The sequence below is a fragment of the Sorex araneus genome, chromosome 2 (assembly GCF_027595985.1).
Source record: "Sorex araneus isolate mSorAra2 chromosome 2, mSorAra2.pri, whole genome shotgun sequence".
Classification (NCBI taxonomy): Eukaryota; Metazoa; Chordata; class Mammalia; order Eulipotyphla; family Soricidae; genus Sorex; species Sorex araneus.
This window is the reverse complement of record NC_073303.1, coordinates 19627453-19651144: the sequence shown is the minus strand read 5'-3', so window position 1 is coordinate 19651144 and position 23692 is coordinate 19627453. Positions and strand designations below refer to the sequence as shown.

Below are 23692 nucleotides of genomic sequence, written 5' to 3'. Positions count from 1 at the left end.
ATTCAGCACTGTGCTGAGTTATTTTATTTTATTTTTATTTTTTATTTTTTAATTTTTTTTGCTTTTTGGGTCACACCTGGCGATGCACAGGGCTCACTCCTGGCTCATGCACTCAGGAATCACCCCTGGCGGTGCTCAGGGGACCATATGGGATGCTGGGATTCGAACCCGGGTCGGCCGCGTGCAAGGCAAACACCCTACCCGCTGTGCTATCACTCCAGCCCCTGTGCTGAGTTATTTTAAATAAAGGAGGTGGAGCAGAGGTGTGATTGCAAGGCAGAGCTATTCCTGGAGTTACCCTATATGTGAACAAAGATAAGGAGATAGTGTGTGTAGGGATTTGGCAACTCGCCACTGAAAAGTCTTACTACTGTCTTTAAATTAGGTTTAAATTCACTGGAGGTTTTTTAACAATTCAATTTTCAAGGGAATTTAATTTCTTCCACTTTATACTATATGATAAAAGAGAAAGAGAACAATGAAGTCGTTTTAAAAAGTCAATTTTCAAAGACTTTTCTAAAAGGAGTAGGCTGGGTAATTTGGATCAACCTTCTTGTTAAGGGGAACTAAATACTGTGAACAGCAACAAAAATTAAACCCTGGACAAACTGTAAGGTAATATCACCCTCTCCTCGTGGTCGCACAGGATGTCAGAGTACAAACAGTCACCGGCCGGAGCTGGAGTGATAGCACAGCGGGTAGGGCGTTTGCCTTGCATGCGACCGACCTGGGTTCGATTCCCAGCATCCCATATGGTCCCCCAGCACCGCCAGGAGTAATTCCTGAGTGCATGAGCCAGGAGTAACCCCTGTGCATTGCTGGGTGATGCAAAAAGCAAAAAAAAAAAAAAACCCCAAAAACCCCCCAAAACAAAAAACAAACAAACAGTCACTGGTCTGGAAAATGAAAGGGCTGGAGGTCCAATTGTTTTTACGGGCCTTTGCATAGGCCAAAAGCAGAGTCGTTCTCAGTAAAACCAATCGGACTTTCTGGTAGTCCCAAGGGCCTGGGGGTTTAGGGTGGCTGATGTGGGAGGGAGCTGAGGGTAGACCAAAGGACGGTGCTCTTGAGTTACTCTGCTCCTCTGGGCTGTGACCCGGAAGGGCTGTGCTCAAGCAGGAACCAATGGGAGGCAGGCCTTCTCAGAGTCTGGTGCTCGGAACTCAGTCACCTCAGGCCCTAAAATTTGATCGAAGTCTTGCACGGTTTTCAAAATTTTTCAAATTAGAGAATTGCCATTTAGTTTTAAAGGCGGGGGTTGGCATGGAGAGGGTCATAAGGAGACCAGGAGACGTCTCCTTAATGGTAGAGAGTAAAGAGAGACTCGGGGGCTCTGGGGGGGGGGGGAGCACCCACAAGTGAAGCACAAAACTACAATCTCTAACCCTGGCCAAGATCTGTTCTCCAAATGGCCAGGAATGAGGTCTAGCAGCTCAGCAAATCCTCAGGCAATTATGTTTGTAACATTGTTAGGAGATACACGTTGTGGGAATCAATCTAAGGTCAGCTATTTTGTGCCCGCAAAGAGGGTAGTCTGGGGGGGGGGTGGCAACTGGGGACACTGGTGGGGGGAAGGTCACACTGGTGGTGGGACTGGTGTTCACACATCAAATACCTGAGACGCCTGTGTTATGAACAACTTGATAAATCACAGTGTCTAAAGTTTCAAAGAGGAAAAACACCGAGGTAGATTTTCTAATGGGTAAAAGTTTTGGAGGAGATTTCAGCGGATTCTCTAGGGCTTTAGAAGAGATGATCCAAATGAAATACGAAAGAATGGAAACAGGAGAAGCTGTAAGAGAGAGAAGACATTGCTAGGAAGATCCAATAGGCACAAGGAATACTACGAAGAGGATAGATTTAAACAGTGGCAGAATACTCGAGGAGGTAACAGTTAAGCATTTTCAACAAGTGGGAACCAGACTGGATCGGTAGCACAGTGGATCGGGCATTTGCCTTGCATGCGGTCGACCCGGGTTCAATTCCTCCATCCCTCTCAGAGAGCCCGGCAAACTACTGAGAGCATCCCGCCCGCACAGCAGAGCCTGGCAAGCTTCCCGTGGCATATTCGATATGCCAAAAACAGTAACAAGTCTCACAGTGGAGACGTTACTGGTGCTCGCTCGAGCAAATCGCTGAATAATGGGACGACAATACTACAGTGGGAACCAGAGATAATACAGCAGCTAGGGTGCTTGCTTTGCACATGGCTGACCCGGGTTGGATCCCTGGCACCCCACATTGTTCCCTAGGCCTGCCAGGAGTGATCCCTGAGTGCAGAGCCACGAATAATCCCCGAGGACCACCGAGTGTGGCCCAAAACACAAACAGCAAACAAGAATGTCTGAAATTGATAAAGAGAAATAAGCCACGATTCAGTATGCCTAATTCCCAAGCTGGAAAAAAGAAAACTTCTCACCTAAGCAAGTAATTGTTGTAAATCAAAGATTGGAGGGTGGGTGGGTGGGACATGGTGGGCCTCCAGAATAAAATATATGTTAATTCCAGATAAGCAATAATGAAGCTCCTGCTCAATTCCTACCCAAAAAACTACGGGGGTGAAAGACAATGGAACAACTAGAACGTGTTGAAGATTTGCAAACAAAGAGTTTTATGCCAAGACAAAGAATCCTTCTAGAATAAAGGCAAAATAAAAAACAAAAGTTTCAGACATAAAATCATTTGAGAGAAATCATTGGTAGCAGATCTGCAAATTACCTAAGGGGAGGCAATGTTGCTCAGTGGTCAAGCAGATGTCTTGGGTTTGACCGCCGGCACGACACAAATAAAATGCCCTAGAACATTCTTTAGAGGAAAATGGGTCTACAGGAGGTCTGTAGGTGAAGAGAGGTTTTATCCGAAACAGATGGAGTCAGGATCAATCACAGAGTCACTGGCACCAAAGTCTATTTTCTTGTGTCCCTGGACTGTGCCCCCGTGGCCACGAAAAGGCTGCCTTTCATGGTCATTCTGGTGCAACACTGGTGAATGTTATTTGAAATAAGCAGCATCCACCATAGTTGGAAGCCTGCCTCATGAACGGGGAGAGAAGGCAGCTAGAATAGAGAAGGGGGTCACTAAGAAAATGATGGTTGAAGGGGTCAGTCAGGACGGGAGATGTGTGGGAAAGTAGATAAAGGACCAAACATGATAATCTCTCAGTATCTGTTTTGCAAACCATAATGTCCCAAAGTAGAGAGTATGGGGGAGATTGTCTGTCACGGAGGCAGGGGGAGGGAGGGAGGGTGGCAAAGGGCGGGGTACACTGGGGAGATTAGTGGTGGGGAATGTGCACTGGTGGAGGGATGGGTGTTTGATCATTGTATGATTGTAACTGGACTGGAGCGATAGCACAGTGGGTAGGGCGTTTGCCTTGCATGTGGCCGATCAGGGTTCAATTCCTCTGTCCCTCTCGGAGAGCCCGGCAAGCTACCGAGAGTATCCCACCTGCAAGGCTGAGCCTGGCAAGCTACCGGTGGCGAATTAGATATGCCAAAAACAGTAATAACAAGTCTCGCAATGGAGATGTTACTGGTGCCCGCTCGAGCAATTCGATGAACAGTGGGATGACTACAGTGCTACAGTGCTATGACTAACTCAAACATGACCGCTTGTAACTATCTCAAGGTGATCCAATAAAATAAAATTAAAAAAAAAATGAAAGAAGTAGCATCCAGTGATACTACTTGTCTTGATTTGTTATTTGGCTTTGTTTTATGGCACAAAAAATGGAAGTTGTAGTTGCTTTATATTTTTTCCTAGGGCCCTAGCTTCCGGGATGAGGCATGCTGCAAGATACGCTCAGTTCCAGAGCCACCTGCTCACACATGCCTGTCTACACAGACCTTCAAGTTCCACAGGAGACGGCGGTGCCCAGTGCTAAGGGTCAGGGCCATTCTGGAGCTAGGTCTCGTCAGTGCTGTCCCCAAGCCCTGAGCATTAACTAACATCAAAACACTGAGCAGAGGAACCGGACCTGCTTGAAGTGGGAACGGAGTCTTTAGCTGCCTTTCCATGTCACAGAAACAAAATCCTGCCAAGGAACTACTGCAGGAGAATCTCTACTACATTCACTGTTGCCTTTTTTTTTTTCTCTGCTTAACACCAGTCTGAGGTGTTTGCTCTGAGCTCCTTGTCGTATCTGAGGCCCCCGTTTCTCCACGTCCTGGCAGCCTGTTTCCTGCATGATCCCTGCTCTCAGGCAGAATCTGTCTCCGGGATTGGCAGGCAGCCCAACACCAACAGGTTCCCGGTGCTGCAGCCTCTTACCCACCCTCCTCAGAGCAGCCGACGGTTCCTGCTCTGAAAATAACATCTGCTGTCTGTTCCTCGACAAATCGCACCGCTAGGCTTTTTCATGTGTCGCCAGGTACCTGGAGACGCCTTCAGAAGAGGGCCAAGCCTTTGTCACGGGTCACATTGCTGATTCTTCTAGAAGTGATGATGAAAACCCTAAGCTGACCATTCTCAGGCGCCAGGAAATTTGGGGACATTTTGAAAGAAAAGCCCATCTCGGAAGCCCACGTCAGTGGATTGCTGTGATGCGGTCCACAGCTTGACCTCAAGAGAAAAAGTGAGGCCATGGGGGGTAGAGAGGAATATTTAAGATGTGCACTAAAAAGAGATGATGAGGGCCAGAGCAATAGTACAGTGGGGAGGGTGTTTGCCTTGCATGCAGCTGACCCGGGTTCGATCCCCGCCGTCCTAGCACTGCCAGGAGTGATTCTGGAGTGCAGAGCCAGGAATAACCCTTGAGCATCGGTGGACGTGATACCAAAAGCAAATAAAATAAAGTAAATAAATAAAATAAACCCTGAATGAACAGTTTGAGGCTCTTCCTGTTCCTGGATCGAGCAGATATCACTGGGCTACACTAGCACGTGACAGGGACAAATGGAGACGTTACTGGTGCCCGCCCGAGCAAAAAGAAGATCAACGGGATGACAAGTGATGGCAAGTGATACAAGTGAAAATAAAATAGAATAAAAGAAAAATAAATAAAAAGAGATGATGAGGATGGGATTCCTTGTAGCCCAGAGAGAGTTGGGGAAACCTTCTCCACCACTTCGGAGGTCTGTCTTTGATCCCTCCGCCCTGAATTCCAGATTCGCTGCATCACAGCGAGTGCTGACATCAGCCCTTTAGAGCCCAGGGAAGCAGCCAGCTCTCCCGAGAGTGCGACGGTCTTCAGACAGTCGGGGTAGACAGCAGACGGGGCAGCTCCGGCCAGAGCTATTTTTCTCCTAGTTGTTTATTCCTGCTAATATTTATCCTCAGCAATATTTTATTTTCTCCTGACTAATTATATAGCCTGAATAATCTGGGGGGAGGTAGGTCTTCGTTTATTTTTATGCTTTGGTCTGCATGGATGTAAAAATATATTTTCCCCTTCGACGTGGGGAAGGTTTAGCTCTCGGCACATCTGAAATAAATACACTCAAACACTGCGGCTCACCTTTTCTTGACCCGGTTTCCTTCCTCTGCCCCCATTTATGTGATTTGCACCTTTAGTGCCCTTGGAATATCCTGGGGCCCCATCTGAACCTCTTGTTGAGACACCCTGCACTAAAGTTCTCATAACAAATCCAATTTTTTCTTTATAAATAGTCTTAGCAAAAAGGCATAAGCATTCTTTTTTTTCCAAGGGAGTGGAGATTGAGGATTAACTAGGGCCTCATATATGTGAAGCACATGCTATACTGCTGCACTCAGAATACACATTCTGGAAAGTTCATTGATTTTTTTTTCTTTTTGGGGTCATATCTGGTGATGCACAGGGGTTACTCTTGGCTCTGTACTCAGGAATCACTCCCGGCAGTGCTCAGAAGACCATATGGGATGCTGGGGATCGAACCAGGGTCGACCACATGCAAGGCAAATGCCCTACCTGCTGTGCTATCGCTCCAGCCCCAGAAAGTTCACTGATTTTTAAAAATTAATTAGTTCACTGATTTTTGAGCGAAGAACAGGGCTCAAGAGTAAAGGACCTGCCTTGCATGCAGAAGACCTGGATTTGGGAACCTCGGTACTGGAAAAAAAAAAAAGAGTTAATTATTCACAGTGAAAAAAATCATAGTGGCGGGGGAAACATGAGCACAAAAATGTATAAATCTGTAACTGTACCCTCACGTTGACTCACTAATTAAAAATAATCTATTAATAAAAAAAAGAAAAAAATCATAGTGGCGTATTTTCGTGCTTTCCCATTGAGAATAGAGAGGGTTCTGTCTGTCTGCGTCAAATCTCCTGGGAGAGGAATAGCACCGTCTACGCCCAGATGTATCGGGGCTAAGGTCATATTGTGGACATGAAATAAGTGATGAGAAATGACCCAAGAGCCGGAGAGATGTCTAGCACAGGGCTAAGTCCCTGCCTTGCACGCGGCCGACCTGACCCCCCCACACCACCAGGTGTGACCCCAAGCACAGAGCCAGAGTAACCCCCGAGCACCGCTGGGTGTGGCCCAAACATTGAAATAAATACATGATAAGGATACTTCTCTTAAGAATGGAGGGGGTTGGGGCTGGAGCAATAGCACAGCGGGTAGGGCGTTTGCCTTGCACTCGGCCGACCTGGGTTCGGTTTCCAGCATCCCATATGGTCCCCTGAGCATTGCCGGGTGTGACTCAAAAAACAAAAAATAAATAAAAAGTGCAATCGTGTTTATCAGATTTGTCTCTGAGCGAATCAAAATGCTGTCTAGAGGCATTAAAAAAAACCTAAAAAAAAAAAAAAAGAATGGAGGGGGAGAGGGACAGTCCTGAGATTAAGGCGCCTGTCCGGTATGCGGGTGACCCGGGTTCCATCCCTGGAACCACAGATGGACCCCTTGGACCCCTGGGGCATCAGCAGGGGCCATCTGTGAGCACAGAAACAAGAGTAAACCCTGAGCGCAATGGGGTGTGGCTGAGAAACCAACACCAAAAACCCGAACAGCAACAACAATGATAACAACAACAAAAAAACAATCCCAAGCTGGTCCTACCTGTTCCCTCTTCCCAGACAGATCTCTCTTGACAGGCTTCTCCTGTTGACCCTTTCATTTTTTTTCTTTTTGGGTCACACCCGGCAAGACTCAGGAGTTACTCCTGGCTCTGTACTAAGGAAGTACTCCTGGCCATGCTCGGAGGACCATATGGGATGCTGGGGATTGAACCCGGGTCAGCTGCGTGCAGGGCAAACGCCCTCCACTCTGTATTGTGGCTCCAATTCTTAAAGGCCCCTGTCTCCTTTCATCTATGCATCATTTATCTCCATCCAGAACCTCCGTTCGGCCCTGTGTATGCCAACCCCCTGGTGCCAACTTTTCTTAAGGACGTTTCACTGCCTACTCTATTTCAAATAACCAACCTCCAGCCCCCAGTTTTCCTATTCTCTCACTGCTTTACCTTCCCTGCAACACTTTATATTTTTGAATGATTTTTTTTCCCTTACACGTTTATCTCGCCTTCACCCCGCCAACTCTCCCAAGAATGGATCTACTCCACGGGGCCTTTTTGCTCAGCAAAAAGTGTCTTTACCTCCTTCCGTTATGTAAAAACCCCTGCAATGCCACAACTGGCCGGCAGAGGGCAGGATCGAGACGCTGGCGAGGCGCTGCCCGTCCCAGTTTCTGAATTTGAAGCAGCCGGGGGGCCAAACTCAGTCTAGGAGACCCCGGGTAGGAGGGGTCCGGAGGTGGGGGCAGCGCCTCTCCTGGGTCTGGTAGGGAACCGAGGCCAGCCTTCTGGGCCGAGGCGGAGCTGCCCACTCGGTGTTGCCCCGCAAAGAAGCTGAGCTCATCATGGGTCCATCAAAGCAGCTCTTTGGCTTTCCCAGCGAGGCGACTCGACTTCATTTGATGATCTTGCGGGGTGGTTCTAACGATGAAACCCCAATGGGAATATGTTCTGGGGGCAGCACCATATATAAACCAGAGCATGTTACATAACCCTGGCAGCTCAGCTAGGGCGCTTCCCCCCACCCCCGCCCCCTGCCCCTCACCCCAATGTCCTTTCCCATCCCATAAATACATCCTTTTCCAAACACTTGAAACGCTTTCAGTCTGCAGGATGAAATGTGAGCGTGGACAGCTTTTGTCCTGGTGCCAGCTTGAGGGCGCCTTTGCCTTTCATTTCTGCATGCTTTGCAAGTCCGTCTCTCTCCTGCCTGAGGGGCTGTGGCGAGGCTCACCTCCCTTTCTCACCTCCTCTGGCTTGCAGCAGTCCTGCTTAGTTTGCTCAACCCGTCTCCTGCAAGGCATCTCCCCACCCCTGCTTTCTTGCTCCCTCAAACTAACTCTCCGGTAAAACCATCACCTCCTGCTTCTCTTCAAGAAGGCGGGCACCGGGGCTGGAAGGCGTAGTCACCCCCTCCTGTGTTTCTTTGTTTTTTTAAAAAAAAGAAACTGTGTGTTTCTTTTTAAAAAAAAAAAAATCTTTATTTTATTTTTTTGCTTTCGGGGTCACCCCTGGTGCTGTTCAGGGGCTCTTGCTGGCTCTGCACTCAGGGATTACTCCTGGCGGTGCTTAGGGACCGTGTGGGATGCTGGAGATGGAACCCGGGTCGGCCCCATGCAAGGCAAATGCCTCCCCACAGGACTATCACTCCAGCCCCTGGCTAACTGTTTATTCCAGCTGATCTTCCCGCTCTGGTGGAAGCTCTGAGGGAGCTTCTTAGCGCCTCTGCTGGTGTCTGTGAAGTCACACAGGCTCTCCCTGCCTCCCGGTCCCTGCTGGGTCCCAGCCCCGGGTGCGGAGACACACACTGATGCTGGTGGATTGTAATCCTACATAGTAGTGTTCCCTTTGAACCTGGCTGCCCTCAGGAAGGGCTTTCTTACGTCGATTTTGCTACCTGGCTGGGTGTAGCCTAGAGGGCAAGGTGGGAGAGACAAGTGGGGAGAGACAGAGAGACAGGGGTCCAGAGAGGCTGCAGTAGATCCAGAGAGAGGACGGAGCTGGGAGTGCGGGAGATGAGAAGGATGGAAGGTTGAATAAACGGTAACTAATCAGCAACCAGCTTGGTCCTCGTTCTTCCTTCGCCTGTCCTTGGCCAACGGCCGTCCCGATCCAGCCCATACACGGCGGTTCCGGAGCACTGTACGTGGGCGGTGAGTCAGAGCCGCCTGGAGAGCCCGTGAGTGCACACGCCCCTCGGCGTGCTTTAGTTTTTTACAGTGGATGTCAGATGGCAGCTGCCTGGGGCCGCACATAGGCACCTTCTGCCAAAACCAGGACAGAAAGAAAACAAACGCCTGTTGTTTAAATGTCTCCGGTCTTCTCCACGAGACCCCCGTGTTTGGGGATGCGAAGGGTGCTCTGTTTTCACAGAACATTTATTTTTTTTTTGCTTGACATGACAAGTGCACAAATCCCACTTGCCTCTGGGGGCAGTGCTCTCTGTCACTCAGAAGCTGGGTTTCAACGACAGGGCCCCAGGGCCCTGGCAGTCACCAAAACTGCCTCCTGGTGCCATTTAGAGCACACTGAAGGCCCTGGATCCAGAGACTCACGAGTGAATCTTGGAACCGATTAGCTCGCTGCAGAGATGTCTCTGAACCCCAATTATATAAAACTTTAGAATTCCAGGAGCACGCGGCCACTTTTGCGGCCACGGGACCTCTCGTGCTATTCAAAACAAGCCAGACAAAATGAATCACCTAGCCCGGCCTGTGGCAGGCAGGCGTGAGTGGCGGTGGGAAAACTGGAAATAATGGTGGTGGGGGGGTGTAATGGTGTGGGGTTGGTGTTGGAATATTGAATGTAACCAATCCATGTGAACGATTTTATAAAAAAATAAAATTTAAAAAAAAAACCCGGCGAACCACAAAGAGTCTCTTGCCAGCACGCCTGGCTGTCTTCCCCGGGGGCCCCTCGGAGGGGATGGGCTCCAGCTTCCCTCCCCACCCCAAGCAGAGCTCTCGGCAGCCGAAGACCACCGGAACCTAACTACAGCCATGCTGGAGGCCCCTCTCCACACATTCAGACAGGCCTCATGCATGAAGGTACCGGCAGAGGAACCCAAGTGTGTGTAATCCCATCAACGGCCAACATCCAGAGAGAGACTTAAAAGCAAGCTCTCAGAAGCGTGTGGCCGCTTTGCGGCCACGTGATATCTTGTAGCCTATTTCTCCCTCTGGAAGAAACTGGCAAGCTTCTGAGAGTTTCCTGCCCAACATGGGACAGCCTTGCAAGCTTCCCATGGTGTATTCATGTGCTAAATCCAGTAACAAGCTGGATTTCATCCCCCTGACCCTGAAAGAGCCCCCAGTGCTACATCATTGGGAGGGCCGAGTCGAGAGAGACTTCTAAGATCTCAGGGAAAGGACAAATGAAGAGGTTACTGAGCCCGCTCGAGAAATCGATGATTAACGGGATTTTGTGATTCGTAATCATAAAATGTCAACTAAAAAACCAACAACAATCGTTCATGCAGAGCCAGCACTGCCTTTGGTGGAAGCCTCAGATCAGCTCACCCACGGCGCCTGGATGCCTCCAAACACACCCCAAATGACAAGCTGAGTTGTTCTCACACACACACACACACACATTAGTGGGGCTTGTGGAGCATCCCCCCGACCCCGGGATGGGGAGGGGCGCTGTCAGGACCCTGATCGGCCAGTGACCAGGTCAGTCTTCTCTACTCGCCCTCTTCTCCTGGGTTGGCCTTAAAGAACCATCTATCGCCCCGTGCCCAAAAGCAACCAGCTATGAGAGCCAGAACACCAGGTGGCGGGTTGCCGAGAGGAAGGGGACAGTCTGAAAAACTCCGCCCCGCACCGGTCCAACTCTGGAACACGCGCAATGCTCAGAGGAAACATCGCGGCTGGCCCAGGCTTCGAGCAGGGATGAGGAAGGTGGGGAGGGGGGAGGAGACGAAGATTGGTGGAACCAGCGATTCCCATCACCGCGTTCACATGTGCAGGAATCCACAGACCGTACAGCTCCGGGGGCAGACTCAGCTGTCCACTCTGGCCATCCCTTAGTACTACGAACCTACCAAGGCCAGCTCCTCTTCTGCATCAAGCGCACCGTACCAGCAGACGCAAAGCTTAGGACGAAAGCACCTGTTGTATCCCAGAAGCTGCCGCCTTTCTTCTGGGTGGGAGGGTTGAGACCTACAACTGCTTCAGACAATGAGGTTCTATCAATCAAAAAACAACTAGTGCAGCCGGAGCGATAGCACAGCAGGGAGGGCACCTGCCTTGCACACAGCCGACCCAGGTTCGATCCCCAGCCTCCCATATGGTCCCCCGAGCTCAACAGGAGTGATTCCTGAGGGCAGAACCAGGAGAGACCCCAAAACTAAAAGTGATTCAGCACTGTCAGCACCGTCATCCTGTTGTTCATCGATTTGCTCAAGCAGGCACCAGTAACGTCTCCATTGTGAGACTTGTTACTGTTTTTGGCATATCGAATATGCCAAGGGTAGCTTGCCAGGCTCTGCCGTGCGGGCGGGATAGTCTCAATAGCTTGCCGGGATCTCCAAGAGGGACGGAGGAATTGAACCCGGGTCAGCCGCAGGCAAGGCAAACGCCCTCCCCGCTGTGCTATCGCTCCAGCCAAACACCCCTGTAGCCCCTATAATCCACAACGGTGTGCGAACATCCACCCTGGTCCTGCACAGGGAGAGTCAGACGGCAGGAAGGCGCGTTTCCCTCTGGTCGGGAGGAGGGGTGGAGAGGTGCAGAGACCCGCCAACCCCACAGGGGCGTGACTTCCAGACCTCAGGAGGGGCCGGGCAGCCCCAGTGGCCCCGAGCTGTCACACGCAGCGTGGGAGCTGCAGGGCTCGCTGCCACCAGGCACGAGAAACGCGGGCACACAGGGTCCCCCCGGCCACCGAGTGCCCGATGATGCGCCGACGTGCTTCCAGGAGAGCCCGGGCTATTTTTAGGGCCCGGCTAATCCGTGAGCCGCCGGAGGCTGCTGCCGGTGACTCAGAGGACGAGCCGGAGGACTCGGAGAGCGTGGAAGGAGGGAGAGGCTCCCGGGGTGTGTGTGTGTGTGTGTGTGTGTGTAAAGCACATCGCCACGCGCTCCCAGAGGCGGCGGGAGGAAGGGAAACCGAGGGAGGGAGAGGCTCCCGGTGTGTGTGTGTGTGTGTGTGTGTGTGTGTGTGTGTGTGTGTGTGTGTAAAGCACATCGCCACGCACTCCGCACTCCCAGAGGCGGCGGGAGGAAGGGAAACCGAGGGAGAGGCTCCCGGTGTGTGTGTGTGTGTGTGTGTGTGTGTGTGGAAAGTACCATCGCCACGCGCTCCCAGAGGCGGCGGGAGGAAGGGAAACCGAGGGAGAGGCTCCCGGTGTGTGTGTGTGTGTGTGTGTGTGTGTGTGTGTGTGTGTGTGTGTGTGGAAAGTACCATCGCCACGCGCTCCCAGAGGCGGCGGGAGGAAGGGAAACCGAGCCCAGAGGGACAGGGCGGTGGCACGTGTAGCTCTCAGGTGGGGCAGGTCACGGCCCCAGAACTGGGTCTTGACCCAGAGCACTTCACCAGGAGAACTGCGGGGGCCGGAGAGGGTGTGCAGCGGGGAGGGGGCCGGCTTTGCATGTGGCTGACCCGGGTTTGATCCCCGGCATCCCAAGTGGTCCCGAAAGCCCCACCAGGAGTGGCCCCCTAGAGCAGAGCGGGAGTCAGCCCTGAGCACCACCACGTGTGGCCCCCAAAGCCGAAACAAACAACCCCCTCAAGTCACCCACCACGATGTCACTTGGCAGATTCTGTGACCACGTGGGCATTGCTGAGGCATCAGCTCACAGACCAAATACAGACAGCGGGGTGGGGGTCCCCCGGAGGGGCTCTTCCTGGGAAGGGCTTCACCAGTGCTAACGTGCTCTGCAGGGAAAGCAGCACGAGAGGTCTCAGTGCTCAGAGCTCAGTGCTTGTGCTGATGAGGGCTGGCCCACCGCTCAACCCCTGCGGTCCAGCCCAGCCTCAGAGGGACACGGCTGGGTCTGCACACCTAGGCCAGCAGGACGCTGCCTCGTCTTCCTCACGGGACAAAGCAGAACGCTTTCCTTCCGGGCCTTTCACAAGAACATGCCACCGGAAAGAGAAGCCATCAAAAAACCAGCTTTGGAAAAGTCCAGCCCCCTCCCAGCCTGTCTTTTCGGGGGCGGTTAAGGGAGGAACCAGGAAGTGCTGGGATCAACCTGGGGCTCCCCCTGCCTGGCACGGACTCTAGGAGGCTGGAGAGACAGCCCAGCCGGGAGGGCACTTGTCTTGAACATGGCCCACCCGAGTTCAATCCACGACACCCCATTTGGTCCCCCTCGCCCTGTCAGGAGGGATCTCGGAGTACAGAGTATGTGAGCATCGCCTGGTGTGGCTCCAAACCAACCAACCGGGACTGGAGTGATATAGCACAGCGGGGAGGACATCTGCCTTGCACACGGCCAACCCGGGTTCAATTCCCAGCATCCCATATGGTCCCCTGAGCACCGCCAGGAGCAATTCCTGGGTGCATGAGCCAGAAGTAACCTCTGTGCAATGAGGGGTGTGACCCCAAAAGCAAAACCAACCAACCAACCAACCAACCAAAGTCCCCCAAACCAGGCACACAGCAAGAAAGATACAGAAAGTCCCTCCCAGCTGGGGCAGGATGTGCCAGAAGACGAGGAGCCCGCAGCGTGGCCAGCCAAAGGTAAGGGGTGAGTCGAGACGTCCCCCCTCACCCTCGCAGAGCGCCCGGCGGGAAGGCAGAGCCTGGGCAGTGAAGGCTGCTCTGGGGCTGGCCGGCCCCCGGGGGCCGAGACGGGGGTGTGGGCACCACAGCCGGGGCAGCGTTCACCGGCACAGCCCGGCTCGGGCGCCTTCAGCTGCACCACCCCCACGTGCCGGGGAGCGGGGCTGGGGGTCCGAGGCCGTGTCGGTCCCACTAAGCTACTTTGCAAGGCAAACAGCCCGAGATTATGAACCAGGCGGGGGGAGTCGTCGGCTGCCCAGAGCCCCGAGTGGGGGGAGCCCGGGCGGGGCACCCGGGAGGTCGGGGGTCTCCGCCAGCCAGGAGAGGAAGCCACTGCACGCGTGTTCTCGGGGGTCAGGAGACCGTCCGTCCTGAGCAGAGACCCTTCCCTCTTGGCCCCAGAAACGAAAGGCGCGCGCCGGCAGGGAGGCCCGGGTTCAGGGCACGCCTGGCTGGGGGGTCATTCACCATCGTGCCTTTAGGGCACTTTTCCTGCTGCCCAACGTTCCCAGACACCCCCTGCCCCCGCCCCGCGACAGCCCACCCTGACCATGGTCAGGTTCACACTGGGGCCCCCAGTGCAGGAAGCCCCTGCTGTAGGCACCCCCCAACTCCTGTCAAATCTCGGGGAATCTGCGAACCAGGGGGAACAATTCACACCTTGTCACATCTTCCCCGAAGGGCCCAGGGTTGGTGATTCCCGGCAGTGGGAGAAGCCCCCGGGGCTGGGGGAGCAGCACCTGGACACACACCCGGTGGCCCCCAGCCTCTCCCCGGGACTCTCTGGGGCTCCCGGGTTGGGAGGTCAGCCAGGCTGGGAGGCCCTGACAGTGACCATCTCTGTTGTGTCTGGGCAGGGTGGGGTGAGTGTGTGTGTATGTGAGCATGTGTCTGAGCATGTGTGTATGTGTGTGAGTGTGTGAGTATGTGAGCATGCGTGTGTGTGTGTATGCGAGCATGTGTATGTGTGTGAGTGTGTATGTGAGTGTGAATGCGTGTGAATATGTGCGTGTGTGTATTTGAGTGTGAGTATGTGAGTGTGTGTCTTATGTGTAAGTATGTGAGTGTATGTGAGTGACTGTATGTGAGTGTGAGTATATGAGTGTGAGTATGTGTGCGTATGTGACTGCGTGTGAATGACTATGTATGTGTGTGAGTATGTGAGCGTGAGTATGTTACTGTGTGAGTACGTGAGTGTGTATGTCTGACTATGTGTATGTCAGTGTGTGTATGTGAATGTAAGTGTGCATATGTGAGCGTGTGTAAGTGCATGTATGTGTGAGTATGTGTATGTGTGAGTGTGGTGAGTGTGAGTATGTGAGTGTGTGAGTGTGTATGTGAGTGCCAGTATGTTACTGTGTGTGAGTATGTGAGTGTGTGTCTATGTGTGTATGTCAGTGTGTGTGAGTATGTGAATGTAAGCGTGCATTCATGTGAGTGTATGTAAGTGTACGTGTGTGTGTGTGAATATGTGAGTATGTGTAAGTGCGTGTATGTGTGAGTATGTGTACGTGAGTGTGTGTGAGTGTGTTTGCATGTGTGTGTGTATATTTTGCTCCTCCCCTTTGACACTGAGTGGCCTCAGGAGACCTGCGGCCCCTTCTCTCTGCAGCAGCCCCTCCCGTGGGCAGCGGGACCCGGGCTCACGCTACAGACCATCACCCCACCTTCTCACCGCCGCGGCAGGGCCCGGGTGGGCGTGGGAAGGAAACGCTCTCTCTGTCCTGCAGGCCTGGAGCTTTCTCTACCAGTGGCCAGGTAGGAGCGCTCCTGAGACCCCCTAAGCTCCGGCCGGTGGGCACTGGGAGACGCATGTCAGAACAACTCCCACTTTTTTGTTTTTTGTTTTTTTTTGCGTTTTGGGTCACACCCGGCGATGCACAGGGGTTACTCCTGGCTCTGCACTCAGGAATTACTCCTGGTGGTGCTCAGGGGACCATATGGGATGCTGGGAATCAAACCCGGGTCAGCGGCATGCGCCTTACCCACTGTGCTATCGTTCCAGCCCCCAGAACAACTCCCACTTTTCATTTTAGTTTTTAGTTTTGGGGCCACACCTGGCAATGCTCAGGGGTTACTCCTGCCTCTGCACTCAGGAATCACTCCTGGCGATGCTGGAGGGACCCTAAGGGATGCCAGGGATCGAACCCGGGTCAGCTGTGTGCAAGGCAAACCCCTCCCCGCTGTACTATCACACCCGCCCTCAAGCCCTCACTTTTCTGTGCCCATTTCTGTTCTCAGCCCCAGAAAGCTGGACATGGCACGGGGTTATGCCATTTGCCTCGCATATTCCAGCCGTGTACCCGGTCCCCGAGTGACCCTAGAGCACAGAACTGGGAGTAGTTCCTAAACCCATCACACCCTTCCCAAGCAATGAAGACCCACAGTTACTTCTTACTAATTTTCCATGCTTGGCCCGGATGAGGGGACGCTCAAAGGCACTGTGGCTCCAAGCCACTGGTTAACTCTGCCACGCGCCTGTTCGCCCCATTAGCCATGGAGGACAGCGGGCCTGAGCCGCAAAGACAGAGGCAGCGGGTGGCACTTCTCAGTGCCCAGACGGGCGCTCTTGCTGGGAATCAGAACCCGGAGGCCTTCTCAGGCCTTCCCGCAGGGAGTAAGCCTCGGGTTGTAAAGAAAACGGTTCTGGACGGGGAGGTTCCAGGCCATACACGGCCCCGGCCGTATGCAGGAGGCCACGAGAGCTTTCATCCCCGCCGACCCCCTCTGGTCTTCCAAAGGCCAAAATGACTCACGCGAGCTCATCTTCGTCTCGGACTGTCCTTCCCAACCGCCAGCTCTGTCACGAGCCGTTCTAGCTCCCACTCGGAGGTGGGCGCACAGCGGAGTGTTTCAGAGTCCTCCAAGAGATGCTTCCCGGCTGGGCCCCCCACCCACCAGGGCGCCCCTGGGGTCTAGTGTCCGGCATGCTTGGCCCCGAGCAAGCTGGACACTGAGGCTGCTGGGTCATAGGCGGGGCCCCGGGACATGTGCCTGGATGTGACCTCACAGGCCGGGGAGGCCCGAGGAGGGGGAATAATTCCTCCTCTGCCCAGGATACAACCCACTGCACGGTCTGCATCTTCCCCTGGGGGGTCCTACTTCCTCTGGCCACAAGCCCACAGCCCAGCCCCCCACCCTGGGATTCTCTTCCTCGTGGCTTTTCCTGCTTGGCTCAGAGGTTTGGACATCTGGGGGCCACTCTGGCTTGGAGCTAACTCCTGGCACTAACGCCACTCTGATGGAAAGTGAAAACCTCGCACCCACACCCCCAACTGCCGCGGACTCATATCAGGCCACTAGCCACCTGCTGGCATCAGGCCAGGCCCCAGGTAAGCTGGAGCAGCTGCGGTTCTCCCTCAGAACCTCCCAGCCATGGACGGTGGACCCTGCCTCACCCCTTTCTCCCCACTGAGCCGCCCTGAAGGTTCACCTCGCCCCTGGCGACCCACACAGCCCTGCGGGTTGTGATGTGTCTCTCCCGCTCCAGTGATCTGGGAGTCCCACAAACCCCCACTTCCGCAGCCGTCCTATGAGCCACCAGCCTGGCTCTGCCCAAACAAACGCAGAAACCCGCATTTCAGGACACGGATGTGGAGATTTGGGGCATGCACCTCATGTTCCCGCTCCAAACGGCACCATCTTCTTCTCCTTTGTCAGGGCTGGGGGGGGGTGGGGGGGCATTGTGCCCAGCATTCTCAGGGACTACTCCCAGCTTGGTGCTCCCTGCAGTGCTCAGGGGCCCCATGTGGCATCAAGCACTGAAGCCCAGCTCCCACACGCAAAGCAAGGGCGCAGCTCACGGGGCCATCTCTCTGGCCCTGCATGTTTTCTGAAAGAGAACAGAAAGGCGGGGTGCCGCAGGAAAGGCTGGACGCGTGCAGCCTCTCTCCTCCTCCAGCGCCCTTCGCCGCACCCACCACCCAACGAAACAAAACATCGTGCCAGACATCGTCTTCTCTGCACCCCGAGGACGGGGCCTGACACCTCAACCCTCCTGCAAGAAGGCGAGTGCATCGCAAACAAGAGCCGCTAGCAAATGCTGCCGGAAATCCGAGTCATAAAAATCCACATATCTGGAAAGGGGAGGGGCAGGAGGAAGCAGGACGCAGTAGGGGGGGGCAGATGGATAGTAATGATAATGAGCCATGTTTGAGTTTGCGTGGCCGCGGGGACTCAATGGTGACCAGTGATAGCGTCAGACAAGTGTCTTGCTGAAATCGACGATTGTCAAGTCCCGAAATACATCGTTGTGGTCCACACCCCCCGTAACACCCCCCATCATTCCCCCCAAAGGGGTTATTAAGAAGCAGCCGCGGGACCGGAGCGATAGCACAGTGGGTAGGGCGTTCGCCTTGCACGCGGCCGACCCAGGTTCAATCCCCGGCATCCCATATGGTCCCCCAAGCACCGCCAGGAGTAATTCCTGAGTGCAAAGCCAGGAGTAACCCCTGAGCATCGCTGGGTGTGACCCAAAAAGCAAAAAAAAAAAAAAAAAGCAGCCGCAAAGTGACTCCATCTGTAATGGAAAACAGCGGCAGCAGCCACCAGGAAGCACTGTAGGCAGGCACAGTGCGTCTCCATCTCTCTCCCCAGCCTGCGCCCCCAAAACAGTGAAGACGGGCTGGCACGTGCTTCCTCCCCCTCCCCCCCCATCTGCCAAGCGCCCCGCATCCCCTGGCGCACGTTACCTGGGCTCGGTGCTCCCCCACGGCGAACTGGATCACGGCCACGCCGGGGCTGGCGCTGTCCTCCACCCGCTCCACCGTGCTGGAGTCGATCCTCAGGTCGCTGCTGATCTCGGCGCTCTGGATGAAGTCCTCGGTCTTCAGGTCCTCCACCTTCTTCAGCTCCCCGTTGGCCAGCTGGATGATGGAGCCTTTCATGAAGTAGGGGGGCAGCGTGGGAGGCAGCACGGCCGGGGAGGCCACGGACTGCACCACGGGCAGGTGGATCTGCGCCTGCACCACGGCCGGGTAGGCGGCCGGCGTGGCCAGCGCGTCCGGGCTGAAGTTCTCGCTCTTGGGGAGGGCCGTGGTGACGAAGGTGTGAGGCACTGCAGCGAACTGGGGCGAGGACGTGGCGATGGCCGGGGCCGCGCCCGAGCCCTCCAGGTCGGGGCTGCCCACGGGGATGAGCAGGGGCTGGGTGCCCGGGATGACCAGGTGCTGCGGCAGCCCGCCCGCGTAGGTGATCGCCTGCTGCTGGCCGCTCAGGTAGCCGATGACCGGCGGCTGCGTGCCCGCGTAGAAGGCGGTGGCGGGCAGGCCCACGGGCAGGGCCTCGGACGCGCTGTGCGTGGTCTGGATGACCGTGTGCGGCGACAGCGTGGCCACCGCGGCCGCCTTCACGCCGCCGTCGGGGCCCAGCGCCTGCTGCGGGGACAGCGCGTAGGCGCGGTGGTGGCCGGCCTTGCCCAGGTGCAGGGCGCTCTTGTCATTGAGGGCCGAGGGCGAGGCCTCGCGGTGGGCCACGGGCTGCACGTCCAGCTCGGCGCCCTGCGGGCCGCTGTTGGGGAGGACCATCACGGACGCGCGCACCCCCGCGGCATCGCGGCCGCCACCGCCGTAGTCGCCGGCGCCCGGGTGGACCACCACGTGCCGGGGCTCGTAGGGGTGTGCGGGGGGCTTGCCGGGCGCGGGGGGCGCGCCGTAGCGCCGGCCCTTCTCCATCTCCCCGTTGAGGAGCTCCTTGGCCTGCAAGGCCTGCTGCAGCCGGCCGCCGTCGGGCTTCTTGGCGGCCTCGCGGGGCACGAAGTGGCCGCCCGCGGCGTCGGTGTACTGCACGAGCACCTGCGGGGACGGCCCCAGGGTGAGCGTGTGCGGGATCATGGTCGGGTGCGGGTGCAGGTGCACGGGGAGGGCCGGGGGCGAGGCGGCGCGCCCCGAGTTCTGCGGCGAGCCGGCCAGGTGCACGAAGGGGCTCTGCGCGCCGGCGGGCGGCGGGGAGGCGGCGGCGGCGGCCACGAGCGCGGGCGCGCCGCGGCCCAGGTGCGCGGCCGGCGGCGGCGGCGGCGGCGGCGGGGGCGGCGGCGGCGGGGGCTCGGCCTTGTGGCCGGCCGCCTGGCTCAGGCTGCCCATGCTGGCCAGCAGGGTGGAGTAGGCCTCCAGCTGCGAGCGCGGGGCCGGCGTGGCCGTGGCCGAGGCCACCGTGCTGGTGGCCGGGCTGGCCGAGGGCGAGAGCAGCTGCGACGGGATGAAGCCGGCGTAGGGCCCGCTGTACTGCGACGAGCCCAGGAACTGGAAGGTGTGCGGCAGGTGCGCGTACTGCACGGGCGACACGGGCGTCCCCGACGGCGGCGGCGGCGGGTAGGGCGCGGGGGGCAGCGTGGCGGCGGGCATGGAGCGGGGCGCGCCGGGCGGCGAGTAGTCCAGCCCCGCCGCCGCCAGCGCCTTGTGCAGCCCGATTCCCTGCGGCAAGCCCAGCTCGACGGCGGCGGCGGGCCCGTGGCGCCCGCTGCTGCTGCCGCTGCCGCCGCCGCCGCTGCTGCTGCTGCTGCTGCCGCTGCCGCTGTTGCAGCTGCCGCCGCCTCCGCCGCCGCCGCCGCCGCCGCCACCGCCACCGCCGCCGCCGCCGCCGCCGCTGCTGCCCCCGTGGCCTCGAGCGCCCCCTGGCGTCCCCGGGAGCCATGGCACGGCCTCGGCGCGGTGGTTGTCGCCGCTGGGGGGCAGCACCGAGCCGCCACCGCCGCCGCCGCCGCCGCCGCCGCCGCCGCCAGCCTTCTCCTCCGAGGCCCGGCTGGGGGCGGGGATCTCGCGCTTCTTGGGCGGCAGGCATTCGTTGCTCCGCTCTTGGTTGGATTTCATTTTTCGCCGTCCCCCCTCCACGGTGGCTGCTTCACTGTCTGGCGGGCTCGGGGTCTAGTGGGAGACATGGAAAGTCACAGGGGATCTCCGCGGGGCAGCCAGGCTCTTCATGAGGGATCATGTCCCCGCGGGGTGCGGCGCGCCAGCAGCTGCTCGGGGACCTGGGGGAGGGGCGGGGAGGGAGGGAGGGAGGGGGGGGGCGGGGTGGGGGGTCGGGGCACGGGGGAGGGGGCAGGGAGGAGAGAGGGAAAAGCACATGTCAGCACCTGGCTGGGACAGACCACCTGCCCTCCTCCTCCCCCTTCCCCCCTACCCCCAGCCCCCCGCTGGCCACACTAGGCCCCCAAGGGTGAAAGAGCCCCAGCGTTAAGGCAGATACAGTCCTGCATGGAGCACGGACGGGGGTTATCCGCAGAGAGCAACGGAACCTTCTAGCAGACGCCTTTGCATGCCTCCCCGCAGAAAGCATTCTGGGTTGTGGGTCAGGATTACCCAGACAGGGCAAGGGAACCTTCTAGTACATTCCTTCGCATGGGCTCAGCGCCTCCCAGAGGAAGCATTCTGGACTGTGATTATCCAGACAGGGCAAGGGAACCTTCTAGTATATTCCTTTGCATGCATGGGCTCAGCGCCTCCCAGAGGAAGCATTCTGGACTGTGATTATCCAGACAGGGCAAGAGAACCTTCTAGTATATTCCTTTGCATGGGCTCAGCGCCTCCCAGAGGAAGCATTCTGGACTGTGATTATCCAGACAGGGCAAGAGAACCTTCTAGTATATTCCTTTGCATGGGCTCAGCGCCTCCCAGAGGAAGCATTCTGGACTGTGATTATCCAGACAGGGCAAGAGAACCTTCTAGTATATTCCTTTGCATGGGCTCAGCGCCTCCCAGAGGAAGCATTCTGGACTGTGATTATCCAGACAGGGCAAGAGAACCTTCTAGTATATTCCTTTGCATGGGCTCAGCGCCTCCCAGAGGAAGCATTCTGGACTGTGATTATCCAGACAGGGCAAGGGAACCTTCTAGTATATTCCTTTGCATGGGCTCAGCGCCTCCCAGAGGAAGCATTCTGGACTGTGATTATCCAGACAGGGCAAGGGAACCTTCTAGTATATTCCTTTGCATGCATGGGCTCAGCGCCTCCCAGAGGAAGCATTCTGGACTGTGATTATCCAGACAGAGCAATGGAACCTTCTAGTTGATTTCCTTTGCATGGGCTCAGTGCCTCCCAGAGGAAGCATTCTAGACTGTGATTAATCAGACAGGGCAATGGAACTTTCTAGTAGATCTCCTTTGCATGGGCTCAGAGCCTCCCCAAGGAAAACATTCTGGACTGTGGATCAGGATTACCCAGACAGAGCAATGGAACCTTCTACTACATTCCTTTACATGGGCTCAGTGCCTCCCAGAGGAATCATTCTGGACGGTGATTATCCAGACAGGGCAATGGAACCTTCTAGCAGATTTCCTTTGCTTGGCTCAGCGCCTCCCCAAAGAAAGTGTTCTGGGCTGTAGGTCAGACCCAGACAGAGCAATGGAATCTTCTAGTAGATTCCTTTGCATGGGCTCAGCGCCTCCCAGAGGAAGCATTCTGGACTGTGGGTCAGGATTACCCAGACAGAGCAATGGAACCTTCTAGCAGATTTCCTTTGCATGGGCTCAGAGCCTCCCCAAGGAAAGTGTTCTGGGCTGTAGGTCAGACCCAGACAGAGCAATGGAATCTTCTAGTAGATTCATTTGCATGGGCTCAGCGCTTCCCTAAAAAAAGATGCTTCTCAGTACCCCCTCTCTCTCCTCTCCCCCCTTCTTAGCAGACAGGCAGTGCATGTTTATTCCCCTTTAGGAAACGCTGACCCCAGGCCTCTCTGCGTTCCACGGCAAATCAAGCCAGGGGTGTGGAAGGAGCACTCTACCCTCACAGCACCAGACACGGAGGGGCTGCCCCGTTTCCTTATTTCTCAGACAGACTCCTCGTCCCCCGTCCATGGCACCAGGGGTCCAATCTAGGGGTTCGGGCTGGCAAAGTCCGCTAAGCCACATCCCCGGATTCATACTGGAGCTGCATTCTCCCTTCCCCAACACACACACACACACACACACACACACACACACACACACACGTCAGACAGCCACGTCTGTTCTCTCTGCACGTTTCCAAAGAATTCCCAGGACAGCCATTCATGCCGTCATGGAAATCCAAGAAGAAATCAGTCAGACTGTTAAAACACAAAAATAAAAACTAGAAAACAACCCCCCAAGTCCCAGTATGGTCCTGGTTAGGAGACAGTGCAATGAGGGGCTGGGTGTTCACTGACGTCGGCCTGCCACAGCTCCAACTTTCCTGGTTGGCTTTTCTCTCCACACCTCCCTCTATTTCTTTTCTGCTCCATCACTTAACCCTGATCCTACGGATGTCTCCGTAGCTGCCCGCAGCCAGCCAGTCCTCCGTGGACCCCAGGAGTTAGGCAAATAGCGGCCCGTGAGTGCCCCCTACTGGCGGCTGCAGGCAAGCGCGGGGCTTGGGAATTGCACGCTGGGAGGTGGGCGTTTTTCCCTGCCGCTTTCTAGGATCTGATACGCAAGCACACGCCAAGGTCAGCAGCCTTCAGTATTTGCTCAAGTCATGGTAACACAGACCAATTTCTGCTGCCCAGCGCCTCCTGTCTCCCCCCTGGCTCCCGTTCAGTTTCTGCCCCTGCCTGCCTCATCATGAGTAGCTTGCTTTCATGGCCAAGCCATGATTTGGTCCCTCTTGGTTTTTTCTCTTTGCTTGGGTTTTAGGCCATACCCGGCGGTGCTCCGGGCTTACTCCTGGTTCTGTGCTCAGGAGTCGCTCTCGGTGGGGCTTGGGGAACCGTATGGGGTGCTGGGGATCGAATCCAGAGAGTTCCCATGTGAGGCCAGCACGTGACCCTCTGGACTATCACTCCAGCCCCGCTGGTTAGTTTTTCTATACAAACATGATCACGGGACAAAAACCACACAACACGTCCTTGCTGAGTCTGATCAGGCGTAAAGAAGGCACGAGTGAAGAAATCCGGTGTCTGAACGTCAAAGCGCGATTCAGTCCGAGCAAGTTTCCTCATATGTAGGAGAGGCACTTTAAGGCCTGGGATGAAGACAAAAAACAAAGCTCGAACACTGAAATCTGGGCGGGGGGTGGCGTTGGTGCTGAGAGGATAGTAGCACGGTAGCACTGTCGCCCCGTTGTTCATTGATTT

The 23692-nt window shown here is 55.9% G+C and overlaps 1 protein-coding gene across 10 annotated transcripts in view; it reads right to left on the bottom strand.

Annotated features, from left to right (window-relative positions):
• ATXN1 (ataxin 1) overlaps positions 1 to 23692 on the bottom strand; it is a 454093-nt gene that overhangs the window by 6268 nt on the left and 424133 nt on the right. For all 10 annotated transcript variants that reach the window (XM_055125681.1, XM_055125678.1, XM_055125684.1 and 7 more), the window contains one exon: positions 18357 to 20632. In XM_055125681.1, the coding sequence (XP_054981656.1) occupies positions 18357 to 20471 (2115 nt within the window). In that variant the 5' untranslated portion in view covers positions 20472 to 20632. The remainder of the gene's footprint in view (positions 1 to 18356; positions 20633 to 23692) is intronic.